At 38.8% G+C, this 25,898-nt stretch overlaps 1 protein-coding gene and 1 non-coding gene across 5 annotated transcripts; both read right to left on the bottom strand.

The window, feature by feature from the left end:
- Positions 1-3,075: 3,075 nt before the first annotated feature.
- On the bottom strand, positions 3,076-23,740 carry NT5C1B (5'-nucleotidase, cytosolic IB). Of its 4 annotated transcripts, XM_070512563.1 has the most exons (11): positions 23,708-23,740; positions 21,809-21,898; positions 21,288-21,470; positions 20,540-20,677; positions 19,611-19,616; positions 18,791-19,234; positions 18,332-18,499; positions 16,739-16,868; positions 15,292-15,414; positions 14,720-14,904; positions 3,076-3,408 (listed from the first exon to the last, which is right to left on the bottom strand). In XM_070512563.1, exons 1-11 carry the CDS (start codon positions 23,738-23,740, stop codon positions 3,076-3,078), a joined length of 1,833 nt encoding a protein of 610 aa, XP_070368664.1. The 4 variants fall into 4 exon arrangements, with proteins under 4 accessions (XP_070368664.1, XP_014703535.1, XP_070368665.1 ...); XM_014848049.3 differs by lacking the exon at positions 19,611-19,616; XM_070512564.1 differs by lacking the exon at positions 19,611-19,616 and having other exon boundaries at positions 21,288-21,420; positions 21,810-21,898.
- Positions 17,262-17,368, bottom strand: LOC123286775 (U6 spliceosomal RNA). Its single transcript, XR_006529578.1, has one exon. It is a non-coding gene; the product is annotated as a U6 spliceosomal RNA (small nuclear RNA).
- Positions 23,741-25,898: the final 2,158 nt, after the last annotated feature.

The following is a 25,898-nucleotide window of genomic DNA, read 5'->3' as shown; positions in this document are numbered from 1 at the left end:
AACCTGTCGTCCCCTGAAGGGGCGGCGTAGGGCATGCTGGGACTTGTAGTTTCCCTTCCGAGGGCACCTGATTGGTTAGGAGAGTATAGCGCTGCGGGGTCACGGTGCCTCCGCAGAACCAGCGCCAAGCCTGAGAGTGAAGGTGAGCACAGGCACCGGGGTTTTCAGGCTGCTCAGGTTCCTGCCCCTGGAAATCCCAGAGTGCTGGTGGCCTTCTCTATGGGAATGACTAATACTTTGAATTTACAAATCTCTTTATAGGCAGGTTTACAAATCCCGCACTTCAGGGTTAGGACGCTGTGTTTTCCCTTAAGGGCTCCTGGGACTTGTTAAGCTTTAGTTCAATTTATTTTCACCCTCTGGAGAATGGTCCCTGCCCAACTGAATTCTGAGAAGGCCTCTTTTTTACCATAGGTGAGGCTAAGAACTTTAGCAACATGAATCGATTGGAAATAGAATTGGCCAGTGGTTCTCGAACTTTAGCGTTGCATCAGAATCACTTGCAGGGCTTGTGAAAACAAAATAACAGAAATTTCAGGGTCCCGGTATCAGAGTTTCGAATTCAATATGTCAGAGATGAGATCTGAGAATTTGCTTTTCTAACTAGTTCCCAGGTGATTCCGATGCTTATCTGGGAACTACAGTTTGAGAATTGAAGACTATTATGGCATTGGTCCGTAAAGAAAAAGTCATCCTCAAATGGTCTATTTGAAACTGGCAGAGATACAGTGGGAAAAGCTTGGACTTAGCGTAAATATAGACTTCTAAGCAGACCCCCTCTCTCACTCCCCACCCCCTCCCAAGACTACTGAATGTAACAGTGGCAGGGAAAGTGCTTTCATACTGCTGCGGAATTCTTCAGAAATGTCAGGGGTTATTGCCACAGGGACCCATCTTCAAGTTACAAACTTCATAGGTTTAGGCCAAGCTACTCTTAATTCGTTATTCATTCATCTTCTCACTCATCCAGTCCGTGCCAGGCCCTGTGCTCTGTGAGAGTCACAGGGAAATAGGGCACCAGTTTTGCCTTCGGGGTGCTTACTGTCTGGTACAGAGACCTCTGCTGCCCCAGCCCCGATTCTAGAATCTTCGGGGCAAGAGAAGAGACACACGATTTGGATAGTTTGAAATAAACTCCCTAGATGATTTTGATAAACTCACCTCCACTCCCTTACATTTGAGAAGGATATAACATGCAATGAATAGTCACAATACCAAGAGAAAAGGGGTAGAGTGCCAGAAGAAGGTCTCTTATGAGTGCTGAGGATGGATCTCAGAGGTGGGAAAGAGCACTGTCACTGAGGATTAGTGGAGCCAGGAACAGAAATCATGAAGAGTGGGCCTATATTCCCCCCTGTCTGTAATTTGAAGCTGCTTCTCAAACTCACAGAGCCCAGAGCACATCTGTTTCCTCTCTCTCTTCCTTTCTATTCATCCACATCTTTCCTGTCCTTCAAAGTCCTCCTCAGTTCTCTCCATTTCCAGACCACTTCCACCCCACACAGATCTGTGCTTCAACCTCATGTGTGACCCTCACTTGGCACTGAGGACAAACAGCCCCCTAGTGTTGGCTATTTGAGTTTGCACATTTGACTTCCTCTACAGGATTGTTAAGGTTTTAAATTTCCTAAAGGATGGTGTTATGTCTGAGTCTCCTTTGTGGTCTTCACATTGGGAAATGCGGAGAAAATGGTAGGTATTCAATAAGTGTTATGACTGATATATTTTGGACTGGCTTACATCAAATTAGGAAGCAGATCAAAAGATGTATGTCAGCAGTGGTGTTTAACTAGAGCCAGGGGTGGAATATGTATGTCTGGGTGGGGGAGAGATGGAGATGGGGAGGGAGAAAGAGCAAGAGAGGGAGTGAAGCAGAGAGGAGGAGAGGAATCCCCAGACGTGCAGTATAACTGCTGTGTAGCTTAAGCACAGAACATAATGGAATGACAAATCTGTTCATGATGGGTCCTTGGGCCATGGAATTAAGAACAACTCAATTTGGAAGGCTATATAACAGAAAATAGACAGCATATAACTTTTGAAGTAAGTAAGACTTGAATTTGAATCTTAGTCATACCATTTATTAGCTGCACATCCTTGGATAAGTTACTTAATCTTTTTGAATCTTAGGTTCTTCATTGATAAAAAGGAAGGTAATAATAATATGATGTCACAAATGTTTGGTTGAAGAGAAAATGAGGTAACCTGAAAATAACCAGCTCACTGCCGAATGTCTGGTAGATTATGGTTAATAATCAATTAATGTTTTTTGAACACAAAACAAAAATCACAACAGAATGACAACAATGAAAGGCTAGGATACTGTACTTCATGTCACATTTTGAAGTGGAGGCCAAGGGTTTTTTTCTCTCATACAAACATTGGGCCTACCCTCCAGGCCCAAAGCCAGAGACTTCAAATATGAAGCCCTGTGGTCCACAGACAATGAACCCACCTAACAAGATTCAAAGACTCCTTCCCAGGAGGTTCTCTTTGAGCTCATCTTAGATGGAAAGGGCCCTGTATGAATAACAAGCTGATTTATTCCTGAATGAGCACTGTCAAATTGGTATACTCATGCAGGTGGAGTGACATTTTCATTTTGCTCTGATTAAAAGTCTGGTAATAGAGGCAACAGGCTAAAAGGCCCTAATTTTCAAGAGTGTACTTTACTCTTTCCACCTTTGAAGACCACTGTTCTATAATGATGATGGATAACAATTCATTCTATCTACTGACATCCAAAAATGAGCAATGCTTTGTAAAACTAAGTAGGCTTCTGACAGAGCCCTTTAAGCATTCGAGCATTCAAGTTCTAAACTTGTAAAGAGTCGTCCTTATGACTTACACACAAAAGTAGGTGCAATGGTATACAACAGCACTGACAGCTCGAAGAGAAGTAGCTTGAAGGTAACTTGAGGGTTCAAAATGTTTAACAAAACTCAAGGGAAAACCTTTCCAAATGGACTGAGTTCTGAGGTCCAATATTCTAAAATGCCTATATAATTACCCTAGAGATCCACAAGAAGTGGCTTCTGAATACCAGACTCACTACTTTATTTCTCCTCCCGAACCCTAAGTGTTCATTTTTTGACTAATGCCATAAGGTACATGAGCTGTGACGGTGCCGAATTTCTGTGCCCCTTGAATGTGGAACATTTGGTCATCAAAGAAGATGTGAGGCCTTATCTTCACCAAGATGGGACCTTTAGGAGCTCCAGCAAGGAAAAGAGCTTCATCTATTTCTAGACCCCATCGGCGAAGGGTTTTCAGCACGCGGGCGCCTGAACTGGCTGCACTCCTGGCTGTAACCAGGTAGGTCCTGATAGGGCAAAGTAACCGTTCGTCTTTGGCATAAAACTTCTTTTGCAGTCTGCCTAAATCTTCCAGAAAGCCTTTCAAGGGACCCTGTAAAAGGAACATATGTCACAGCTGTGATCCAGTGAGCCAAAGGAAGTGAATGCTGAAAAAGCAGAGGCTTACAAGAGCTTATAAAAGAATATAATACTGCATGTCTCAAGGCTGATGGCACAATGCTGAGACTCCTTGGATTTATGTGAATACAGTTCCTTATATGGAACCATCCTTGCATTCCTGGATTAAACATAGGATGATTATATAATTCACTATGTAAGCACAGATATTTTAAGAATAAAGAAGTTTCTATAAAAAGTTAAACCAGGGCAACAGACATAAACTGTCCATGGCAAAATGGGATACTCTATATAAAGTTCATATAATCACCAAAAGCACAACTCTTTCAATTTGCTTTTTGTGAATTGTACATTTTAATGTTATAAAGTATACTCCCTTATGTCATTCAATGCCTTCTTGGCTTGAATCAAACCTTGTCTTGTACTATAATTACTTTGTATCGCTTCATACTTTTATCTTCAACTTTTCCGAGCACTTAGTTTTAGCTGTATCTCTGGTATGGAGCATAGAATTGGACTTTGCTATGTAACAAAATTGGAAAGACTTAATTTTTAAAATAAAAGTTGAATTTTAGGCCATTTATTTTTATTGGTATTACAAATATATGTGATAATGCTTTTGTCTTATGATTTTTATTGCATTTTTCATGTTTAAAGATTTTAAAGGATTGTCCACTAACAAGTGTCTTTTTTCTTTGTGCATGTGTGTATGTGTGTTTCTTTTAACATTTAGGAAGGTTTGTATTATTTCCTTCTATTGGTTACCTTTATAACTATAATTTTTTATAGTATCCTCAGTCCTTTGTTTTTTTTAATCCAGAATCTTATTTTTTTTCACTGAGAAATAATGAAATTAGGGTACTTCTTCACTCTTCTCTTATCCTCTATTTCTTCTTCAACTATCTAATTTTACTCATTTCGTCTTTCTTGGTGTTTACATTCGCATTGCTAAATATTCTTATATTTCTATTTATCATGTTAACATATTATCCTCTGATCAGCTATTATAACTGAAGATATCAGCATACTTAATCTTCTTTAGACCTTTTCCTCCACATTGTTCCAGTTTTCATTAGTTATATAATTTCTACATTGTTAGGGCTCATAATATGTGCTTTCTTGTCTGTCACCCTAATCCCTACAATTGTTTTAGTTTTAGTTCTATGGTTAAATATATTTTATGCCCATTTATGCCTTTGTGTTTCTAGTCATATACATCTTGGTCAAAATGTGTTCTTTAGTACTAGTTTTCTCAAGAATATCTTATGGAAATAAAAATCCCTGAGAATACAGTATGTTTTCAACTGTTGATTTCTTTCCTGTTTACTTGAATGAACTTTTGGCTGTGTAGAGAATCTCTGATTTGTATTTTTCTCTCCATTTGATCTTATTTTAAGTTTTTTTTTAAAAAATTGGAACCTGAGCTAACATCTGTTGCCAATCTTCTTCTTCATTATTTTTTCCTTCTTCTTCTTATCCCCAAAGCCCCCAGTACATAGTTGTATATTCTAGTTGTAGGTCCTTCTGGTTGTGCTATGTGAGATGTCACTGCACCATGGCTTGATAAACAGTGCCATGTCCGTGCCCAGGATCCCAACTGGCGAAACCCTGGGCCACCAAAGTGGAGTGCACAAACTAAACCACTTGGCCATGGGGCAGGCCCTTCCATTTGATTTTATAAGGAGTGCCCCACTGTGTTTTGCTATAGACTGCTGCTACAGACAATATGGAGGACAGCTTGATTTTTTTTGCCTCACTTGTGTGTGCAGTCTTCCCAAAGAATAACTTTTTCATCTTTGAATCAAATCATTTTACTGGGACATTCCTTAGGGATGATCATTCTGTTCAATTTCCCTATTACATAATGTGGCCTTTAATCATTTAATAGTTTAATGTATGCATTAAAATCTTCTGATAATTCAGCATGTTTTCTTGATTTATATTTTCATATAAATTTGCATCTTTACCACACACAGACCTTTCCTGCTTCCCACAGAACATAATTTCAGTGTTTTTCTTTAGGGATTCCAATTATGCATATGTTGGATTTTCTTTACTCATGATCTTTATCTGTCACTTTTCTCTCTAAAATCTTTTTTTTCAATTCTACTCATTTCCAGAGTTCTATCATTTAACGTTTTATCATCTCTTTCCTGATTCTTGGATTTCTACATTAAGACCCTGCTTTATTAAGTTTTTAAAAGTCATGGCAAATGTTTAGTCAAAAATTTCACCCATACTTTGGCAACTATTCTAGTGAGAGTTCTTCTGTTATTGGAGTTTGCTCTTCTTTGTCTGCCTTTTTCTCATAGTATCTTTACAGATGTTCTATGCTCATTCTCTTTTTATTACTCATCACTGAAGTAGATTGGTTTTCCATGTAATAATTAGAGAGTTTCTGGGGGAAGGTCAAGGATAGTATTTTAAGACTGACTTGTTTTCACAATTCAAAAGCTCCCTTCTTCTTTGCTGTCACTGAAAAAAACTGTTTTCTACAAACATGGCTTATCTATGTGATCATTTCTTTAGGTTTTCTCTCAGGCTCCATAAATCAGAAAGAAACTAGTAAAAACTCACTTCTTAAAGGTGAGAGGCATATATATATGTAAAAAAAAAAAGAAAAAAAACTAAAACTTGGTTTTTTTTGGCAACATCAGCAAAGGAGGTGTAGTGACTATTGGCAGGAGCCACTTTGCTCACAGTTTGTCTCTGAAACACAGAGGAACACTGTTCTCCTTGTGATTTTGAGTGATTTCCAAAGGGAGTAAATAGGGACTGGTCAGTTTATGTCACCATATTCATCCAAGTATGCATAGCATGTTTTCTTACTTCTATTTTTGAGTATGTTTTTGATTTATATATTTGTGCAGTAGTACAAGTATATAATGCATCAAAAAATATAGAAATATGAGGGAAAGTTACTCAAAAATACCGTTTTGAGGAGCTATATGATTTAAAACATTTGAAATCTGCCTAGGATGTAGAAAGATGGAAAGACTGTTACTCCTATCCTAACAGCAAGAAAAAGCCAGATAATGTAAAATATCAAGTTTTCTTGAACCCATTAGAGAGTAGGGGTAACAGGGCAACCAAATAACATGAAATCTAAGGGAAAAAAAACTAAGGAAAAACTCTACGGTATCTTCAAAGACAGATGGAATTCAAGCACTGGCAGATCTTTGGCAGAGCACTGAAGGAAGACATACCAGACACCATACAAGTAGGTATGAAAAGTTCAGTAATTTTTTAAAGCAAGTTGATAAAGGACAAACGTGGGCTAATGGGAGAGCATAGAAGCCCTGGAAGCCATGGACACAAGAAATACACACTCCCTTACAGGATTTTTTTCCATGGACATCACTAGTTGCTTATTAGAAAGACTGCAGGCAGGGTGAGAGAGGAAAGAATGCAATCCTTGGTGGTGCAGGCTTAGAGGAGAGGAGCAGCTGCCACTGTGAGAAAAGACTAAAACTCCACCTTGTCTTGTATCTCCTAGGGAGCAAAAGTCTTAAGCTGCTAAAAGAAAGGCTTCAAACACTGTTACCCCCATAGCACAGGTAAAGATCTACTGCTATGGGGGAAGGGGAAAGGAAAAACCTTTCACTCCTGGGAAAGGGACAAGAGACTGTTATGGACCAACACTATTAGATATCTCCTATCACTGCGGGAATGGCAAGATCAATGATAAAACTTCATCCCTAAAACCTAGGGAGATACAAGCACTGTCTTAGATTTAGGCTTTACTAGTACAACAGAGAATTCCATGCCCCACATCACCAACCTGGCTGGCAGAAACAAACAAGTAACAGTTGGGAGAGGGTGAACAATGAGGAGACCATCTCTGAGGCAGGGACACAAAAGGAAGTGCTAAAGCTGAAAATGGAAAAGGAATATTGTGAAAAATCCTCCAGTACCCTATTAGAGGAATCTGATGCCTGTGGTGAAATGAAAGTAACAGTAGCAACAACAAAATGTGTACCTAGTCAAACTTCTGATTTGATTGACTTAATTCATCACCCTAATTGCTAGCAGAAAAGAAGGCATGCCTATTACCAGGCAAAAATACTATTTACCAAAACCTCAACTGTTTTCACACTTATTGGAATTTAATCAAAGATTTATGAGGCTGCAATAAAACCAAACCAAAGAAAACAAAATGAGCAATCAACTTTCAAGAGAAAGTAAGTAACAGAAGAAGAGTCAGTGATGACCTGGATATCAAAAATATAGCAAAGGGAATTGAAAATAACTATGATTAACATCTTAACAACTGTATTAAAAGGTGGATGACATATATTAGTAGACTAGTAATTTCAGCAAAGTGATAGAAAAGATAAGAGTTGAATGGAAATGCTAGAAGTAGAATTATAGTATAGAAATGATGATGCTTTTGATAGGTTCATCAATAGAATTAACATAGCTGAGGAAAGAATCAGTGAACTTGAAGACTGTTCAGTGGAAATGACCCGAACTGAAAATAAAGAGAAAAAAGAGTGGGGGAAAAAAGGAGAAGTCATTGAAATGCTATGGAACATAGACACACACACACACACACCCCATATTCAAACTATTGAAACACAAACTATTGAAACACAAAGAAATATAGAAAATCTTCAAGGCAGCAGGAGAAAAGTAGAGACATTACATACAGATGACCAAAAATAAGAATCTTAAACAATTTGTTGTCAGAATCTATGCAAATGAGAAGAGAATGGATGAGGATCTTTAAAGTGCTGAAAGAAAAATACAGTAAATGCAGAAAGCTATATCCAGTCAAAATATTTTTCTTAAATGAAGGACAATAAAGACATTTTCAGGCAAAAAAAAACAAAACAAAACAGAGAGCTTTCCTTAACTACATATTAGTTCTACGTGAAATGTTAAAAGGTGGTCTTCTGGCAAAGGGAATATGATACCACAGAAAAACCTGGATCTTTACAAAGAAATGAAGATCCCTGGACATGAAATGATTAGAATGAAGATGCATACAAAAAAAGATATATTTTTTGTCTTATCCTTATTCTAAAGGTGCTTGATTACCCAAATAAAAAATAGCAGTAAGATATTGTGAGTTTATAGTATATGTGAAAGTCAAATGTATGACAATAACACAAAACATGGAAGGGAGAGATTTTGAATATACTATTGTAAGGTTCTTACAGTATAAACAATGTTGTATAATATTATTTGAAAGTAGACTGTGATTGCTTAAAGTTTTATATTGTAAGTCCTAGGGTAACCACTAAAAAATTTAAAATAAGTAATAAGTCACTAGTGTAGATAAAACAGAATCCTAAAAACATACAACGCACACAATAAATTCAAAAGTGAAAAGAAAAGGCAAAGGAAACAACAGAACATACTAGAAGAAACTAGGAAGATGGCAGATTTTAATCCAACCAAAGTAATGATCACATTAAATGTATATGGTCTAAAAACAGCAATTAAAACACAGAGATCGTCAGATCTCTCTTTGTGTTGTACAAAAAAAGCAACATGAACTATATAATATCTGCAAGAACAAATTTAAACATAGAATTTAAATGAAAAAACATAGGTTAAAAGTAAAAACATAGAAAGGATATGCCATGCAAATATCAGTCCAAAAAAACCACAAAAACAAAGACTAGAGTGGTTGTATGAATATCAGACAGAGGGGCATTGCATAATGAAAAGGGATTACTTTACCAAGAAGATATAGTAATCCTAAATATTTGGGCACTGAACAATGGAGATTAAAAATACATGAAGCAAAACTGATATAATTGAAAGGAGAAATAGACTAGTCCTCAATTAATCCTTAAATGCTGCCTCCTCAATAGTGGATAGAAGTACACAGAAAATCATGGACAATATTAAAAACCTATGCAATATGGCCTGAATAGTACACTATCAATTTACTTAATCTGAGGGTCATTTATTAAATACTCAACCCAACAACAGCCAAATAAATATTCTTTTCAAGTACACATGAAACATTCACCAAGATAGACCATATTCTGGGCATAAAACACTCCTCAACAAATTTAAATAATTGAAATCACACAAAATATATTCTCTTACCACAAGATAATTCTGCTTGGAATCAAGAACAGAAAGGTATCTTGGAAAATTCCAAATATTTGACAATTAAACAACCCACATCTAAATAACCCATAAGTAAAAGAGGAAGTCACAGGGAAATTAAAAAATACTTTGGATTGGATGAAAATTTCAAACCACCTATCAAAATATGTGGGATGTAACTACAGCAGCATTTAGAGAAAACTTTATAGTATTAAATTATTATTTTAAAAAAAGAGAAGTCTCAAATCAGTGGCCCCAACTTCCACCTTTAAAAACTTAGGGAGAGCTGGTTATTGAAAAGATGAATAAAATTGTTAAAAGTCTAGTTGGATTGACCAAAGAGGAGGGGCAGGAGGAAGAGAAGACAAATATTACTAGCACCAGGAATGGAAAAGGGATACCTCATTAAAAATAGCAAAAGCATAATAAGAAAATAGGAAAAACTTTATTCCCAGGAATTCAATGACTTAAATGAAATAGACAAATTCCTTGGAAGACACAAACTAATAAACTTCCGGAAAAGGAAGGAGAAGAAAGAAAATCTGAATAGTCATTCTATATCTATTAAAAATAATTGAATTGTTAGTTAAAAACCTTCCTACAAAGAAAAGTCCAAGCCCAGAAGCCTTCTCTGGAGAATTCTACCACACATTTAAAGAAGAAATAATACCAACTCTACACAAAGTCTTCCAAAAAACAGACAGGGAGAAAATACTTCCCCTTCATTTTATGAGGTCAGCATTACTCTGTAAGATATATCCCTCAGGAGCATAAAGGCAAAAAGATTTCTAAACTAAATTTTAACAAATTGGATCCAGTGATATAAAAAAGGATAATACAACGTGGCCAAGATGATTTTATACTAGCAAAGTAAAGATGCTTCAACATTTTTAAATCCTTTAAAATAATTTACATATCAACAGACCAGAGAAGCTACATGATTTTCTCAATAGATGTAGAAAAGACATTTGACAAAATTCAGCATGCATTTATTATAAAAACTCTCAAAAAAATAGGAATAGAAGGCAACTCCCTTAACCTAACAAAAGACATCTTGAAAAAAACCTATAGATAATATACTTAAGAGCTAAAGACTGAGGGCCAGCCCCTTTGTCCTAGGGGTTAAGTTTGTTGTGCTCCACTTTGGCAGCCCAGGTTTGGTTCCCGGGTGCAGACCTTCACCATTTGTCTATCAGTGGCCATGCTGTGGTGGTGGCTCACATATAAAATAGAAGAAGACTGGCAACAGATGTTAGCTCAGGGAGAATCTTCTTCATCAAAAACAAAGAGGAAGATTGGCAACAGCTGTTGGCTCAGCAAAAAAAAAAAAAAAAGAGTTAAAGGCTGAATGATGTCCCCCTACAATCAAGGAACAAGGCAAGAATGTCCACTCTCATCACTCTTATTGAATATTGTACTAAATGTACCACCAAGGGTTGTAGGCAAGAAAGATGAAAAGATATACAGAAGTGAAACATAGAAATAAAAGCGTTGAACATTATCTACATAGAAAATCTCAAATAATCTACAGAAATTTTACTATGAGTAACAAGTGACTTTAACAAAGTTTCAGGATACATGGTAAATATACAAAAACCAGTTGTGTTTTTGCATATTTGCAGTAAACAATTTGGAAATTAAAATTCTTAAAGTACCATTTACAATAGCACCAAAAAGTATGAAATACTTAGGTATAAATCTAACAAAATATATATGATATTTGTATGTTGAAAAACAAAACTTTGATGAAAAAAATCAAAGATGACCTAAATACATGGAGAGATATACCATGTCCATGGACTAAGAGATGTGACATTAAGATATTTATTCTCCCAAGATTTAGCTATAAATTCAACATAATCACAATAAAAATTCCAGCAGGATTTTTTTCCCATAAATGGACAAGCTAATTCTTAAATGTATATGAAAATGAAAAGGAATCAGAATATCCAAGAAAAATTCTGAAAAATAACAAATTCAGATGTCTTGCATCATGTGATCCCAAGACTTACTATAAAACTATGATAATCAAGACAGTGTGGGGCTGGCCAGGTGGCCTAGTGGTTAAGTTCAGTACACTCCACTTTGGCCACCTGGGTATGGCTCCTGGGGCGCAGACCTACACCACTCATCAGTGGCCATCTGTTGTGGCCACCCACATACAAAATAGAGGAAGACTGGCAACAGATGATAGCTCAGGGCAAATCTTCCTCAGCAGAAAAAAGACAATGTGATGGTAAAAGGATAGATACCTATATTAAAGGAGCAGAAAGCCAGTCTTTTCCACAGATAGTGCTGGAACAATTAGGTTATACATAAACAGTAAAAATGAACCAATACTTTGCACGAATCACAAATAAACTCAAAATAATTCCTAATCCTAAGAAAAATAAAGCCTAAAATTATAAAACCTCTGTACAAAAACATAGGAGGAAACTTTTGTGACTTTGGATTAGGCAAAGATTTCTTAGATATGATATTAAAAGCACAATTCATAAAGGAACAAGTTGATAAATTAAACTTCATCAAAATTATGTTTCTGCTCATTGAAAGATGCTGAAAGATGTTAAGAGACTGAAAAGACAAGCACAGACTGAGAGAAAATATTTGCGAAACACATGTTTGATAAAGGACTTGTATCCAGAATATATAAAGAATTCTCAAACTTCAGTAACAACAAATCAAACAACCAAGTACAAATGAGCAAGCAATTTGAACCGATATGTTTGCCAAAGAATCCATATGATGGCAAATAAGCACTTGATAAGATATTTGATATCATTTGTCATTAGGGAAATGCAGATTAAAACCACAATGAGATACCATAATATAATCACTAGAATAGCTTAAAACAAACAAACAGCTGACACTATCAATTACTGGCAAGGATGCAGAGCAACAAAATCTCACATAGTGGTGTTGGGGATGCAAAGTGGTAAGCTCACTTTGGAAAATTGTTTTGCAGTATCTTATAAAGTTAAACATATACTTGACATGTCATCTAGTAATCCCACTCCTAAGTATCTACCCAAGAGAAATGAGACCTTGTTTACACCAAACCCTGTGCATTTAAAGCAAATATTTTTAAGCGCTTTATTTATAAATGCCCCAAACTGGAAATGACCTAAATATTTTCTAACATGTAAATGGATAAAGAAAATGTGGTACATTCACAGAACAGACTACTACTCAGCAATAAAAAGGAATGAAGTACTGACACATGGAATGACATGGATGAATCTCAGATGTATTATGCTAAATAAAAGAAGTCAGATTCAAATGATTGTATCCTGTGTGGCTCCATTTATATGACGTCTGGAAAAGGCAAAGTTATAGGGGCAGAATCAGATTAGTGGTTGACAGATCTGGAGATAGGGGCTAGGATGACTACAAAGAGGCAGGAAGGAATTTTTTGAGTATGTTGAGTATTCTGAGTTTGGTTGTGGTTTCACAACTGTATGTGTTTGTCAAATTTCTTAGAACCATTCACTAAAAATGAATTTTAATGTATGTAAGTTACACATCAACAACTCTGATTAAAACACATACATGCATGCACATATACACAAATACTTGGAGACCACTATTCCACAATGGCAAGATGAGGCAGAGATCAAATCAGGGGACATCCATTACTAGTCATGGTACTACACTGGAGGCTACATTGAGAGTGGTCAAATTAATCCTCTCCATCTGTTCCATTTAAGGGTGACTCTCACATCTCCTCTATCTGAGACAATTAGGACATTGTCACGACCAAATCAAAGCCCCAGGACCAACTTACTTGAAAGCCTTGGGAGGAATTGTACCTTATGACTTCTTTCTCATCAGTGGAACACGCGGCAAAGCCTAGTCTTTATAGAAAAGCTATCCTCTCTATGTAAAAAAACCCAGCATTTTTATCCACTTCCAGAAGGACTGCATAACGAAAACAAGTATGCTTAGCAGAAAATTGTGGGGTATTCGTGCAATGACTAGTGTTGGATTTCACAATTTCAGTTGTCTAATGGAAAAATAAAATGTCTTAAAACACAGAAAAAAGAACTGATAAATGCCAAATCTAAAAGAAATTTGGATTATTTAGGTGATGAGAAGAGAAAATGGTATTTTAAGATTATCTTGAAGTAATTCTTCTTTAGAACTTTTGAAGTGTTCTTTTTTTAGAGATCTTCCACATTTCAGTAATAGTTAAAGGCTCATAATATACGACAGGCTCTGAATTTGAGCAAAGCAGACTTATGTAAAATATAACAAAGGACCTTCCTCTCACTAGTAAGCTTTGTTAACACTGAACAACTTCATAACATGAGATCAAGGCTTCCAAGGAAGCTATTTAGGAAGGGGCTATGAAGTTAAAGACACACGCACACATGCAAATACAGTTTAAATATTATTTGCTGTACCATGAGGTGAGTTAGTTAAACTTTTCAGCCTTCAACTAGCCTATTCATACTTTTGTAAATGTAATAAAAAATAACAATACGTATTTAAGTTTATCTTAAGTTCAAGAAGAGCTGAGAAAAAAAGGCCAATTAAATTCATTGGTAAGGTTCATAGATTAAAACTGAATGATCCATCAGTTCAGATTCAGTTTGGAGAATGTTTTGATGTTTCAAATTCCCTTTGGTTCAGAAGTTATAGGTTTTGTTCATTCTCGACCGTGACTTTAACATATCAGTTCATGGATTGACTCCAAAAAACCTAAATATTCCGTTTCAGTTTGAGGAGATGCTCATAGTTTGCACTTGTTGGAAGCCCCTTATTTGATTCAATTTAAGCTCTCAGTTTTACAGATTTTTTCAATTAAGTGATTCTTTTATGGAGTCTGAGATTATGGACGGAGACGTTCAACAAATGTTTACGGCCCTACTAGAAATGACTTTATTTTGAAAACCTATTGTTTAGACATGGCTTCTTGGTAAGTTGTATTACCTCTATTACTAATAATTTGGAGGAGGTGAACTCATTATCATAAGATCATAGGAACATTTCCAAAAGGATAGATAAAAGAATGCTAAAATTACAAAAAAAAAAAAAAAAGTCAGCAGCAGATGCTTCAAAATGAGGAGTTCACAAAAGAAAGGAAGAAAACAGCAAAAGATAAGAACTGAGGAGTGGCCTGCCTAAAATAATTTAAAAGCCATCACAATGAACAAATATTTTTCTCTATATGTTGGAAAATAGGTAGATCAAAATTAATTAGAGCCTATTGAACCTACCTGAGCAAGAGGCTTATTCTCAAACAGTGCTTCATGTTGAAAGAATTTGTCCAGCCCGTGCTCCTTGGCAATATGATCAGACTCATCAGAGAAGAGGACAGCGTCCCCATCAAAGGCCACGCGGAGCTGTGTGTCACAGTAAGCTATGTCTTTGGCTCCATCAAACATTGTTGCAGAGGCGATTCCTGGCAGATCCAGGGGGATTGATTAATACACTTCTCAGGGCCATGAATTTTAGTTTCTACCATGAAAAAAAAAGTCCTCCGAGACCTCACATTTCCTCTCTAGCTATTACTCCTCTTCACAGCCACACGACTCGGAAGAGTGGTCTACGCCCTACATTGGTTTCTGTAAGGGATGGGAAAGTATAAAATGGGTTGTAGGACAATCACTGAGGATGTCCACCTTCAGGAAGGTCAAAGCTTTAAAAGACAAGCTTAAGGGCTGGCAGTGTGGAAGCACCTTGGCTGCAAATCCAAGGACATAAACCACAATCATAAGTGAAGCCCAAATGGAAGGAATCACTAGCACAAACCTCTTTATTAACCAGAGGGATAAAACCAAACCAATACCTTCTTGTATTGCTTCTTGTACTTTTTCAGAATCCGCAGAAAGATACAAGTTGGTAAGATATGCCTTCAAATAGCCAATGGGGCTTTTTCCACCAGTCAGACAGAAGCGGTCAATTAGTAATCCTATTATTGGGCAAGAAAGAATTTATTATGTCAGAGACTAAAGCCAATATACTTACTGTAAATGCAAATAAAGTTACCTTATGAGTAACTGAGTGCTTATTGAGGTTTCAGAATTGCCTTCATAGCACCAGTATTGCAAAGTGTCTCAGCTATTTGGTACCTGATAGTTTTTGAAGTATATCCACATAGACCATGACAATTTACTTTCACAAAAACTCTAAGGCAAGCATTATTATCCTTGGTACAGAAAAAGAAACTGAGACGTAAAGACTGGTCTAAGCCTGCGGGTTCACATTTTCTCTTGTCTAGACTAGAACAGTGCTCTTTTCCTTCAACTACAGCCTCTTGTTGAAAGGGCCAGTTAAGGTGTGTACCACGTTAAGTACCGTTTCTGTATTTCTTCAGTAACAATACAATAGTAATAACAGGTATACTAGAATTTAAACTATTTTCTAAAAACAACAACGAAAGGTCTAAAATTGTCTCTTTCCTGACTTGAAATTTTAAATACAATTATTAGCAGACTAAACATTAATATACCATTGAATGCCTTTCACATCAACAACAATTGTATAATTAGGATAATATAAAACTCACACCTTGTAATACATCTTGATTATTTATAAATATGCCCAATTTAAACCTAGAATTTAAATATGCAAAATTTAAACCTTATTTTGACTTGACATACCCATAAGACTAGATTTGTCTCTTAGAAAATAGGCTAAAGGTCCCCAAATAAGAAGTCAGGTAATTCCATAACAGGAAAAATGACTTTCTCTTAAAGTCTCCAACATACTGATAGAAATGCTAGGAAGAGACTAGAGTCAATCAAATTTTCCATATAAAGGAACAAAGACAATTTGGGGGCATGAGTATAGATTTGATGTGTGGGGAGAACAGCCAGGAAGAATCAGATTTTAAGAGTGGAAAGAAAAGGTGAAAACCTTTCAACCTTTACCATGTATCTGTGGTGAGCAAGGAGTTTGATCACACAGAGAAAGCCTCTGGGTCGACGGCTCCTTGAAGTCAAGTTCAGAAGTGAGAAACATAAAACAGAGAAATATATTGCGGGACCTAGGATTAAGACTTTGAAATTCACACTTGACAAGTTAAGTCCAGAGCTTTGGGCCCAACTTTGTGCTGAAGTTAAAAATGAACGTGGCCTCTCTTGTTCTGACATAGGCAAATAAACATTCCTCACTCAGAAGAGGGTGTCAGTATCAAAGACACTGCATTAGTTAGGCCACAGTTAGCAAAATAACGTGGCTTCTCTCTTCCAGAGCAGCAAGCTGTTCTTCCACATGGTATTTATTTTACTTACCGTAGTGATTGACGCTGTTTATAAGCCGCACTCCCACTTGGGCATGGTTATTAGTCATCAGTACAATATCAAATAAGTCCTGTTCATCAGGATACAGCTCACGGAGTCTACAGTTGACATGCTGCAGTGCCTACAGGTTACAAACACGAATGCGTGTAAGGAGAGCCAGGAAAGGTGGGCACTGGGAGGCTGGAGGGAAAGGATCTCATAGATGTCAAATTCAAGCTCTGAGGACTCTTCACTGACAGATTATAGCTCCTTTAAGGCAGGGTTATGCCATTCATTTCTGTATTTTCTTCCTCTATACACAGGACCTCAGTTAATGTTTACAGAATAGATGGGTAATGTTTGTTGAAGACTGTACAACATTTGGTTTACTAGAATTATCTCTGTGGGGTAGGCAGAGAGAAGGCTCAGATTACCCTTTTGTGCTTTGTCTGTTTTGTGTGTGTGGTTTTATTTATTTTTTTTTGATTCATAAAATCTGCCTTTCTTGATCATCTGACAATTATTTTTTATTGTAAAAAATATAGAATGCATCATGGATCTGCATTTTATCTTTGCACAGGAGCCATTCTAATGGTCTTTGTATTGTTCCAATTTTAGTAAACGTGCTGTCAAAGTGAGCTCTTTGTCTGCTTTTTAAACACGAGTCTTTAGAATAGGTTTGTGGTTTCCTCCCATACTTCTACCATGCCCCATAAGCACTTTCTACTCACAACTTGTGGAGGTGTCATTTGTTTCTACCTGGTTATGATGTTAGTGTGTAATATTTGTGTAAGTTATATAGAGGATCAGAGGGTGTTTTGCTTGTTTGTTTTTTTTTAAAGTGGAACTTCATTGAAGACTCAGGCCTCCAGAAGGAAGGGTGTCCCCCATGGAGGCTTCTCTCTCCTACCTGTTCTCTCTCTCTCTCTCTCTTTTTGGTGAGGAAGATTGGCCCTGAACTAACATCTGTTGCCAGTCTTCCTCTATTTTGTATGTGGGGTGCAGCCCAAGCACGGCTTGATGAGCGGTGTGTAAGTTGGCTCCTGGGATCCAGACCCAGGAGTCCTGGGCCACTGAAGTAGAGCACAGGAACTTAACCACTATGCCACCTGGCTGCCCAGAGGATCAGAGTTTTAAGTGCTATGCACTTCCATATAAGTTCAGAGAACATTACTTTCTCTGTTAAAATCATGCCCCTAAGTGCCAAGAGCATCTTGATTTTCTTAGTATGCTATGTTTGGGGCAAGAGCAGCTAAAGTGAATTTCATCTAATTTTAATGAGGGGTTCTATTTTTACTACTTGGAATGGTAAACTCATTATTGCTTCTTACTGCTCCTTCTAGGGAGGGAACAAAGGTTTCTGTAACAGGTCTCATGATTAGGACTCCCCTTAGGCAAGCTCAACATTCCAAATCTAGGGCTGTGGGCTGGGGTCCCTTCCTAACAGTCTGGAAGCCTCTGTGAAAGCATAAACTGACCTGAGATCAACTTGAAAAGAATGTCAAGGGTGGACTATGAATTAGAAGGGAACCTGGATGATATCCCAAGGGTTGGCTTGGGTCCTTCCCAGGGTCCTGGCAGGCCAAAGACATCTTTGCAGAGTACCTTGACGAAGCGGAACGCGGGCCCTGGGGTCAAGATGACGTTCTCATTGGTGAGTTGATACTCCATATACTTTTCCAGACCCTCTTCTTCGTAGATTTTCCTGCCATCCACCATGTTGAAGAGTGCCCTGGACGAGACAGCGATGGTGATGGCATGCTTCGGTTTGGGCTGCAGAGAGGGACACCAACGGGGGCACAGTCACACAGACCCGAAGGGATCAGGAATGGGGCTTGTCTCTGGGCAGAGTGGCAGGAAAACACCTGGGCCACTGCTTGGACCGCTGGGAGACAGCCAAGGGCTGGGACCTCCCGAGGCTGAAGGGGGCAGATTTGGGGAGGAGAAGCAGAGGACTGGAAGGGACTTCCCTACACCGAGGAGAGGAAGGAGGCTGGGAGAGGCTCGGGCTGCGGGGCTGCCAGGAGGGGCGCCCGAGGTACAATGGCCACGGGCCCTGCTCACCGGCCTGGGGCGCGAGCAGCTTGGGGTCTTCTCATACAGCATCTTCACGGATGACCAGTAGGCTTCGTCGTCGTCCTCCTCTTCTCGCTTCCGGAGCATGTCGGTCACACAGTCGCGGTCCTCCTGGGTTGGATAGAGTGCCCTACGCTGGGCATAGGACTTCCATTCGGTGGGGGGCGTGCGCTGATATTCCCGGGGCTGCTGCGTGTCCCGGGAGTCCCGGACGTCCCGTACGATGCCGTGAGCCCAGGCTTCGGGATTCTCATGCATCTTGGAGCTGCGCCGGGACCCATTCTTGGGCTGGGTCTCCGGGGGCGTGGGAGGACTCGGGTCGAGAGACATGGGAGGTGTGGGCGGTGAGGGCTGTGCCGACAGCTGCTGTGGCAACTCTTGCTGGCTAAGGGAGGTGGATGAAGTCCGGGAGGTCGTGGAGCTATTGGGGAGCTGGGGCAAGACAGTAGGGATCTGAGTTCAATGTTCGCCGAAGGTCCCTCTCCCCATCTCTGCCAAGCTGGAGTCAAGGAACTGTCCGCTTCCCTCTGTTCCATGCCTAACCCTTAGATAGATTCTGGTTTATCTCAGCTCCTCTAAGCAGGGTTAAAGAGGCTCAGACATTTCAGGGCTCCAGATAGTAACTATGTCTGGTAAATGGACACAGAGAGAGTCTGTTCATTTTCCCCTAGCTCCCCCATCAGCACCTCACACTTTTTTTTCTTTTTCAGTAGGTAGGGCACAGGTCCCCTTCCCTGTCCTTAGACAGCTGGCACATGGTTTGCAAAGTTCTGTCACTTGCCTCCTGTATACCTGTTCAATCAGAGACCTCAAGCTAGGACAGAGGGCTTGAGTAAGGGACCTCGCTTGCCACTGCCTGCATCTGTGACCTCCAGTTAACTAGACCAGATGTTCCCATCCGAAGACTCTACAAAAAACCTCAGGCGCATCTCTCTCCATGTTTTCCCTGTTCTTAATGCAGTGGTTGCTGGGAAGGTTGGTAGGCTGGAGAATCCAGTGTTTGCCTATTGCCTACAGAGCTTCCTGTCCCTGTGGGGCTCAGCTGGAGAGAATCATCTTCCTAAATAGGAGGAAACCGTTCTAGAGAAAGGACTTCTTCCCTAAGGTGTGCAATAAGTTATGAAGCATCCATCTATTATTTCAGTTTTTCTGATTGTTTCATATGTTTTGAAAGGTATGTTCTGATTATATTATTGAGCCACTCTTCACAGAGACAGATGGATTGGTAGGAATACCTGTTCTCCCAGTGGTTGGATCTGTGTCACTCTCTCTGCATCCAAAAAAATCTCAAAACTAACTTTTTCTTCTTATGTGGCCAGGCCTAGTCAAGGGCCCAAAGTGCCACACAATCTAACACTCTTCAACAATTTATCTCCTTTGTTGACCTTTCCAACGCCTCTTATGAGTCTTGGGTACTCAGTAAATAGTTGTTGAATGAATGAAGGAAGGAGAAACCATAGAGTTTATTAAGTATGCAGCTTGTAGACCTAGAGACCCTAGATTTTAATCCAGCTCTATGAGCATTATTAGTGTGAAATCTTAAGCAAGTTGCTCTGTTTTAGTTTTCTCAACTATAAAATGGGGCTTACAGTGGGGTTTTTGTGAGGACTAAATTAGCAAAAACATGTAAAGACCAGGGCCTGGCATGTAGAAAACATCAATAAATGTAAGCCATTATTATTATTGTTATGGTTATTGTTCTCTCGTGTACTCCTTCCTTTCATCTCTATTCTCTACCTTAAGACTGGCTGTCTTGCTTCTGTTCTCATCTACTGATGGAGCTCTGATGGATGCGCTCCGTGAAGTTCGGGACCACTGATTTCGCACAAGGTACCCTCGAGAGTCTGTCTTCGGCACTGATATTTCTTGTGATCCCTTTCAAGGAGAGAAGAGACCCAGGGATGTAATACCCCACCACCCACTCCTTCCATGTGTGTGCCTACAGAATAGGCTTGTCTGGCTAAAAACATAGCAGCACCCAGTGAGAAGGTCCCTGGCCTCTATGACCCTTAATTCCACCTTGGCCCTTGCATACTATTTTAGCTCTGGTCCAATCCTAACTTCTGTGAGGAGCAGTGAAGTGGTATTCCACTCAGAAGAGCATCTAAATCCAAGAAGCAAATCTGATGTCTCATAGTTTTTCACCTGTGACTCCTTTTGTATGGAACTTAGTAGAGCTGACCATTTTTTCTCCTTTTCCCCTTCCTCCCTTGAGGATAAGCCTGTTAGCAGATACTGAAAGACACAGCCATCATTTTTGACCAGACTACAAAGATGAAGGCAGCTGGTACCCAAACAAGGCTGCACCAGGGCTCCAAAGCAGCTACGTAAGAGGGACTAGAGCCCTCCAGCATGCCCCTCAGGAGGAACGAGAATGGAGAAGACCACAGAGAGGCACGTGGAAGAGTTTCTATTCCCCAGATCCTTCCCCTCACCCAGATTGCCTGTGGCGCCCCTCCAAATGGGTAGTTTGATCTCTGCTCACCCTTATCATGGTGATCTGCCGGCCCTGCTCCCACAACAGGCACATGTGAATATAAATACGTATTGTGCGGCAGGGGCCAAGAAGTACTGTTCCCTCAGCTGCACTAAGGCAGTGTCTACACGACAGGTGACCCCGCATGGCGCAACATCTCAGCGAGTGATTCGGTTTGACTGCACGCCTCATCTGAAAGATTGTGCAGAAAATAGTCAATGCCATGGCCAGACTCCACTTCCCTCCCTGATTTGAGCAAAGACTGATCTCCTCCCATAGGCTGAGCAGAGGAAACAGCTGTGGTGACTACACCATATATTCTACCTGAACGTGGGGATATGTGCTGGAGGGGAAGGCGGGGACCAGTTTCTCCTACTTTTTCCTGAACCTCTCCGTGAGGACATTGTTTATCTTTTAATACAAATCTTGACAGCTCAGTCTTCTCTCCTAGACCTCCCTTGCCCCCTAATATTTTCTGTTATACTTTCTGGTCTTTAATTCAGTCACCAGCTCTCAAGAGGTCAGCTCACCTGTGTGCTCAGACGAGCTCCCGACTTCTCAGAATCCCTTCTTCTCTCTGTTTCTAGATTGTCTTTTGAGTACTTCGTTCCACTTTCATTCTTAATATGGAAACAAAGAATATTTATTAATTTTTAATTTCAAGAGCATTACAACCTTGGGTTTGAGAATAAAAGGATAAATAAAAATTAGACTTTATCTCTTTGCCAATATCAAAAATATATAAATTTTAGACATTATTTTTCCCCTGTTCTAACAAGCATGAACAAAACTAACACATATCAGGGAACTATATAGACAAATTTTTAATACAGAAATTTGTTGGCTTATAGATTCAAGGCAGGAGGCATTTATTATTTAAAAAATGATAGCATGGAAAAAAAATGATAGCATGGGAAATGCTGTGGGAGAATTTTCCAGGGTTCAACAAAACTTGGAATTAAATGTGAAGTTGCTCACACAATATAACATTTTTTTCTCTCCATTATTCTGAAGATTGCTACTTATGGAACTTTTTCTTTTGCTATGTTGAATTGAAAGTTCTCTTGTTTGTTTTCTTAGTAAACCATAGCTCTAATTTTCTCTGGATCTAAGCCTCTACAATATTTGTCTGATTTTTAAAATCAAGGACTTTAATCCTGTATAACTCTATTGACAAGCGTGTTCTCTATTCATATTACCTAATTACTCATAGTGTCTAGAGTGAAAAGAGGTTTCTTATTAACAAACTAATAGGGAAGACCACACAGAGGGGCACGAGAAGATAACTTACTTCCTGGATGCCTATTCAAATATTCGTTTTCATTTTCAATTGCAGGAAATACTCTTGTATTGGAATACTAATTGTATTGTTTCATGCTAATTCAGTAGCTGCGATGTGATCAAGATTAGTATTATTTGTTTAAGGAGCTCAACTTCTAGCTCAGACCATGGTGCTCAGGGCCAGTCTGTTCTGTCATTTTGTGCTCTGTAATTTGCACCCAGGAAAAATCTCATCAGTGTTAGTTGAATGATTGAATCTGTGACTGCAGAGAATGGCATAGTTGCCTGGTCCTAGAACTAACCCTAAAGTCCTTCCATCAACCCTCCACACCACTGCCATAAAATTTAACTCCAAAAGGTATTTTAAATTCAATCCCCCTTTTCCATCCCTATTATCATTGCCTTGTTCCTCAGATCATCATGGGCCTACATTCTTAGAATATAGCCTTTTGATCAGGTTTCATGGCCTCAAATCTTCCAGACTTCTAGATCTATCCACTCCATTTATTTAGAGTGATATTTATAAAAAGTAAATCAATTTATGCTTCATTTCTAGATAGATTCTTCATTCACTTGGTTAGAGAGACCAGGAACCTCATGATATATCCTGTCTACCTCCAGCGTGCACAGCCTTCACTCTACGTTTGATCTCTATGTTCTACTGATGGTGAATGACTTGTATTTGCCTACAGGTCACCCTTATTTCCTTGTAACTCCTCTTCACTGTAATGTTCTTCAAAATCCCACCCAGCGTGACCTGGGAGAAGTTCCCAGAGTGACACATTCCTCTGTGTTGCCTGTGTCTTTTGTATATCATTTTACTGAGCACTGAATTGTACTTCGTTTGTGGATTCTGTTTCCTACTAGGCTGGGATTCCTCAAAGATAGCAACTGTGTTTTCACCTCTTACCAATAACATATGAGCATATGTCAATCAATGCTGACTTATTGGAATGACATACTATATGCTTTAATTCCCTTTTTCTCTACATTCTTCATTCTTTTTACTCTGCCTTCCTTTGTCTCTACATGTAGTCATCATCTGAAATTATTTGATTGTTGCAGAGCATTCCCAGAGATAAATGATGGACTGATATCTACATTTACTCGCTTCTTTGGCAAGATTCTAAGATGTTCAATTCACTCACTTTCTTTTTCTGTTTCAGAGATGTTTGACTCATTTCTTTAACTCTTGAAATTCTTTTGTTGTTATGCAGGTTTTTCTCTCCCCAGCTCCATTTCCTGTTGCTTCTGTTGCTCAGTCTAGGTTTTCATTTAGAATGTCAAATTTATGACATCATATGTGATTCCATAGTAACAAACTGACTCTGTGAATATGTGACTATAAGAGAAAGCAATATTATTTCTTCATATTTGAGTACACCCACTCATAATCATTTTTTGGGTTTTTAGGAATGATATCTAAACAATGTTCAAATATTTAATGTGTAGCAATATCAATATTACTGCTTCCTTCCTTATAAATCTCATGAGGCATTACTATGCCACTCATCATATCAATCCCATTTGCGGCTATACATCTTCTGGTACTGCCAAAATGAGTGGCAACTCAGTGTGGACCCAATTGTTTATTACGTTTCATCCTGACAGACTTTGGAGAACTTTCTGAAAATCTGGACAGTATTTTTGACAGCTGTGATTTTGTTCTAGACATGGAGTTTAGACTTGAATTTGGCTTTAGTGTTTGGTGTTTCTTTCACAATAGCAAGGCCATTTCCATATCACAAAGTCAAAGCATGTTCCCTAGGCTAGACACAGTGGCAGAATAATACTTGCACTCTTTCCTGCTGTTTGGCCCATCCTTAAACATTTAAACACACATCTGTCCCCCTTGTGTATACACAGAGAGGAATACGTAAAATCTAGCCCCCGACTCTGGTTCACAGGGTTCGATAATGTTCTTCATTTTGTGGTTCTGATTTTATCTTCACCCAAGTTTTAGGTAAGAGAGAAGTGCCATGACAGCCTGAGTTGGTCAAACCATCATGACCTATGACAGATTTCTGGCCTCTCTTCGTGGGAATCTATAAACTTAGTTTGGATGTTAGGAGAAGGTTTTGACAGTGTCAATCAAAGTTTTCCAAGGCCTCTTCTAGGTAGTAAAACATGCAGGCTTTAGGTTAGAGTGCCTGGGTTTGAATCCTTTCACCTCCCATATCTCCTGTGATCATGGGCAAGGTGATTAATTTTCCCAAATCTCAGTTTCCTCATTTATAAAATGGAGATAATAATGGTATCAACACCAAATGATAGTTGTGATCTTTGAAATATTATGAAGTACTTAAGACAGTGAATGGCATTCATAAGCATTAATAAATGTTAGCTTTTACTTTTATTCATAATTTTGCTACAGCTTATGCTATGGAGATCAAATATAAAATCTCTAACAATCTGCACTGCAATCTAGTTGTAGGAAAAGAAGTTTAAAATACCTATTGTTCATATACATCTATAGCCAATCAAATGTCACTTTGGTGTTTCTTTCTACATCCTGACTCTGAGTCTTAGTGGTACAGACAGAGCAAGGAGGACAGGCTGAGAAGGGGCAGGCATTAGAGTAGTGGTTAGGAACAGAAGCTGGAGAGCTGTGAGACTTGTGTTCTCCAAAACACAGGAGGAAGATTTTTCAGAGATGAGGGCTTGAAAGAGTCTGTAGTTTCTGACTGGTCCTTCTAGCCAACACCAAAGATCAGCCTTTGCTTTGGAAGGGACCAAAGGATAGAATATGAGTCTAATGTGTGTTTTGAATTATTTTATATATTAAGATATAAACGTATAATTTTATTGTTTTGTTCTGAGTACTGAGGGTGAAATTAAAGAATTATTTTTATGGGTTTTTTTTTTTCAGATTTCCTAATCTGTTTCCCTTTACTATCTTCTGATTCTTAACTTTTTTATTGAGCATGGAAAATTACACATATATGTAGGCAGCTGTGTTAGTCAGGGTTCTCCAGAGGAACAGAACCAATAGGATATATATAGATACGTAAAAGGAGATTTATTATGGGAATTGGCTCGTGGGATTATGGAGGCTGAGAAGTCCAACAATATTCCATCTGCAAGCGGGAGAACCAGGAAAGCCAGTGGTGTAATTCAGTCTGAGTCCAAAGGCCTGAGAACCAGGGGAGCCCATGATTTAAGCCCTACTCTGAGGTCAAAGGCCTGAGGACCTCAGGGGCCACTGGCTTAAGTCTTGGAGCCTGAAAACCCAAGTTCCAGGATCTCTGATGTCTGAGGGCAGGAGGTGAAGGCAGATGTTCCAGTTGAAGAAGAGAGAGAATTTTGCCTCCCTCCACCTTTTTCTTTCTATTGGGACTC

The sequence above is a fragment of the Equus asinus genome, chromosome 6 (genome assembly GCF_041296235.1).
Source record: "Equus asinus isolate D_3611 breed Donkey chromosome 6, EquAss-T2T_v2, whole genome shotgun sequence".
Lineage (NCBI taxonomy): Eukaryota > Metazoa > Chordata > Mammalia > Perissodactyla > Equidae > Equus > Equus asinus.
This window is presented reverse-complemented; position numbering and strand designations above follow the sequence as displayed.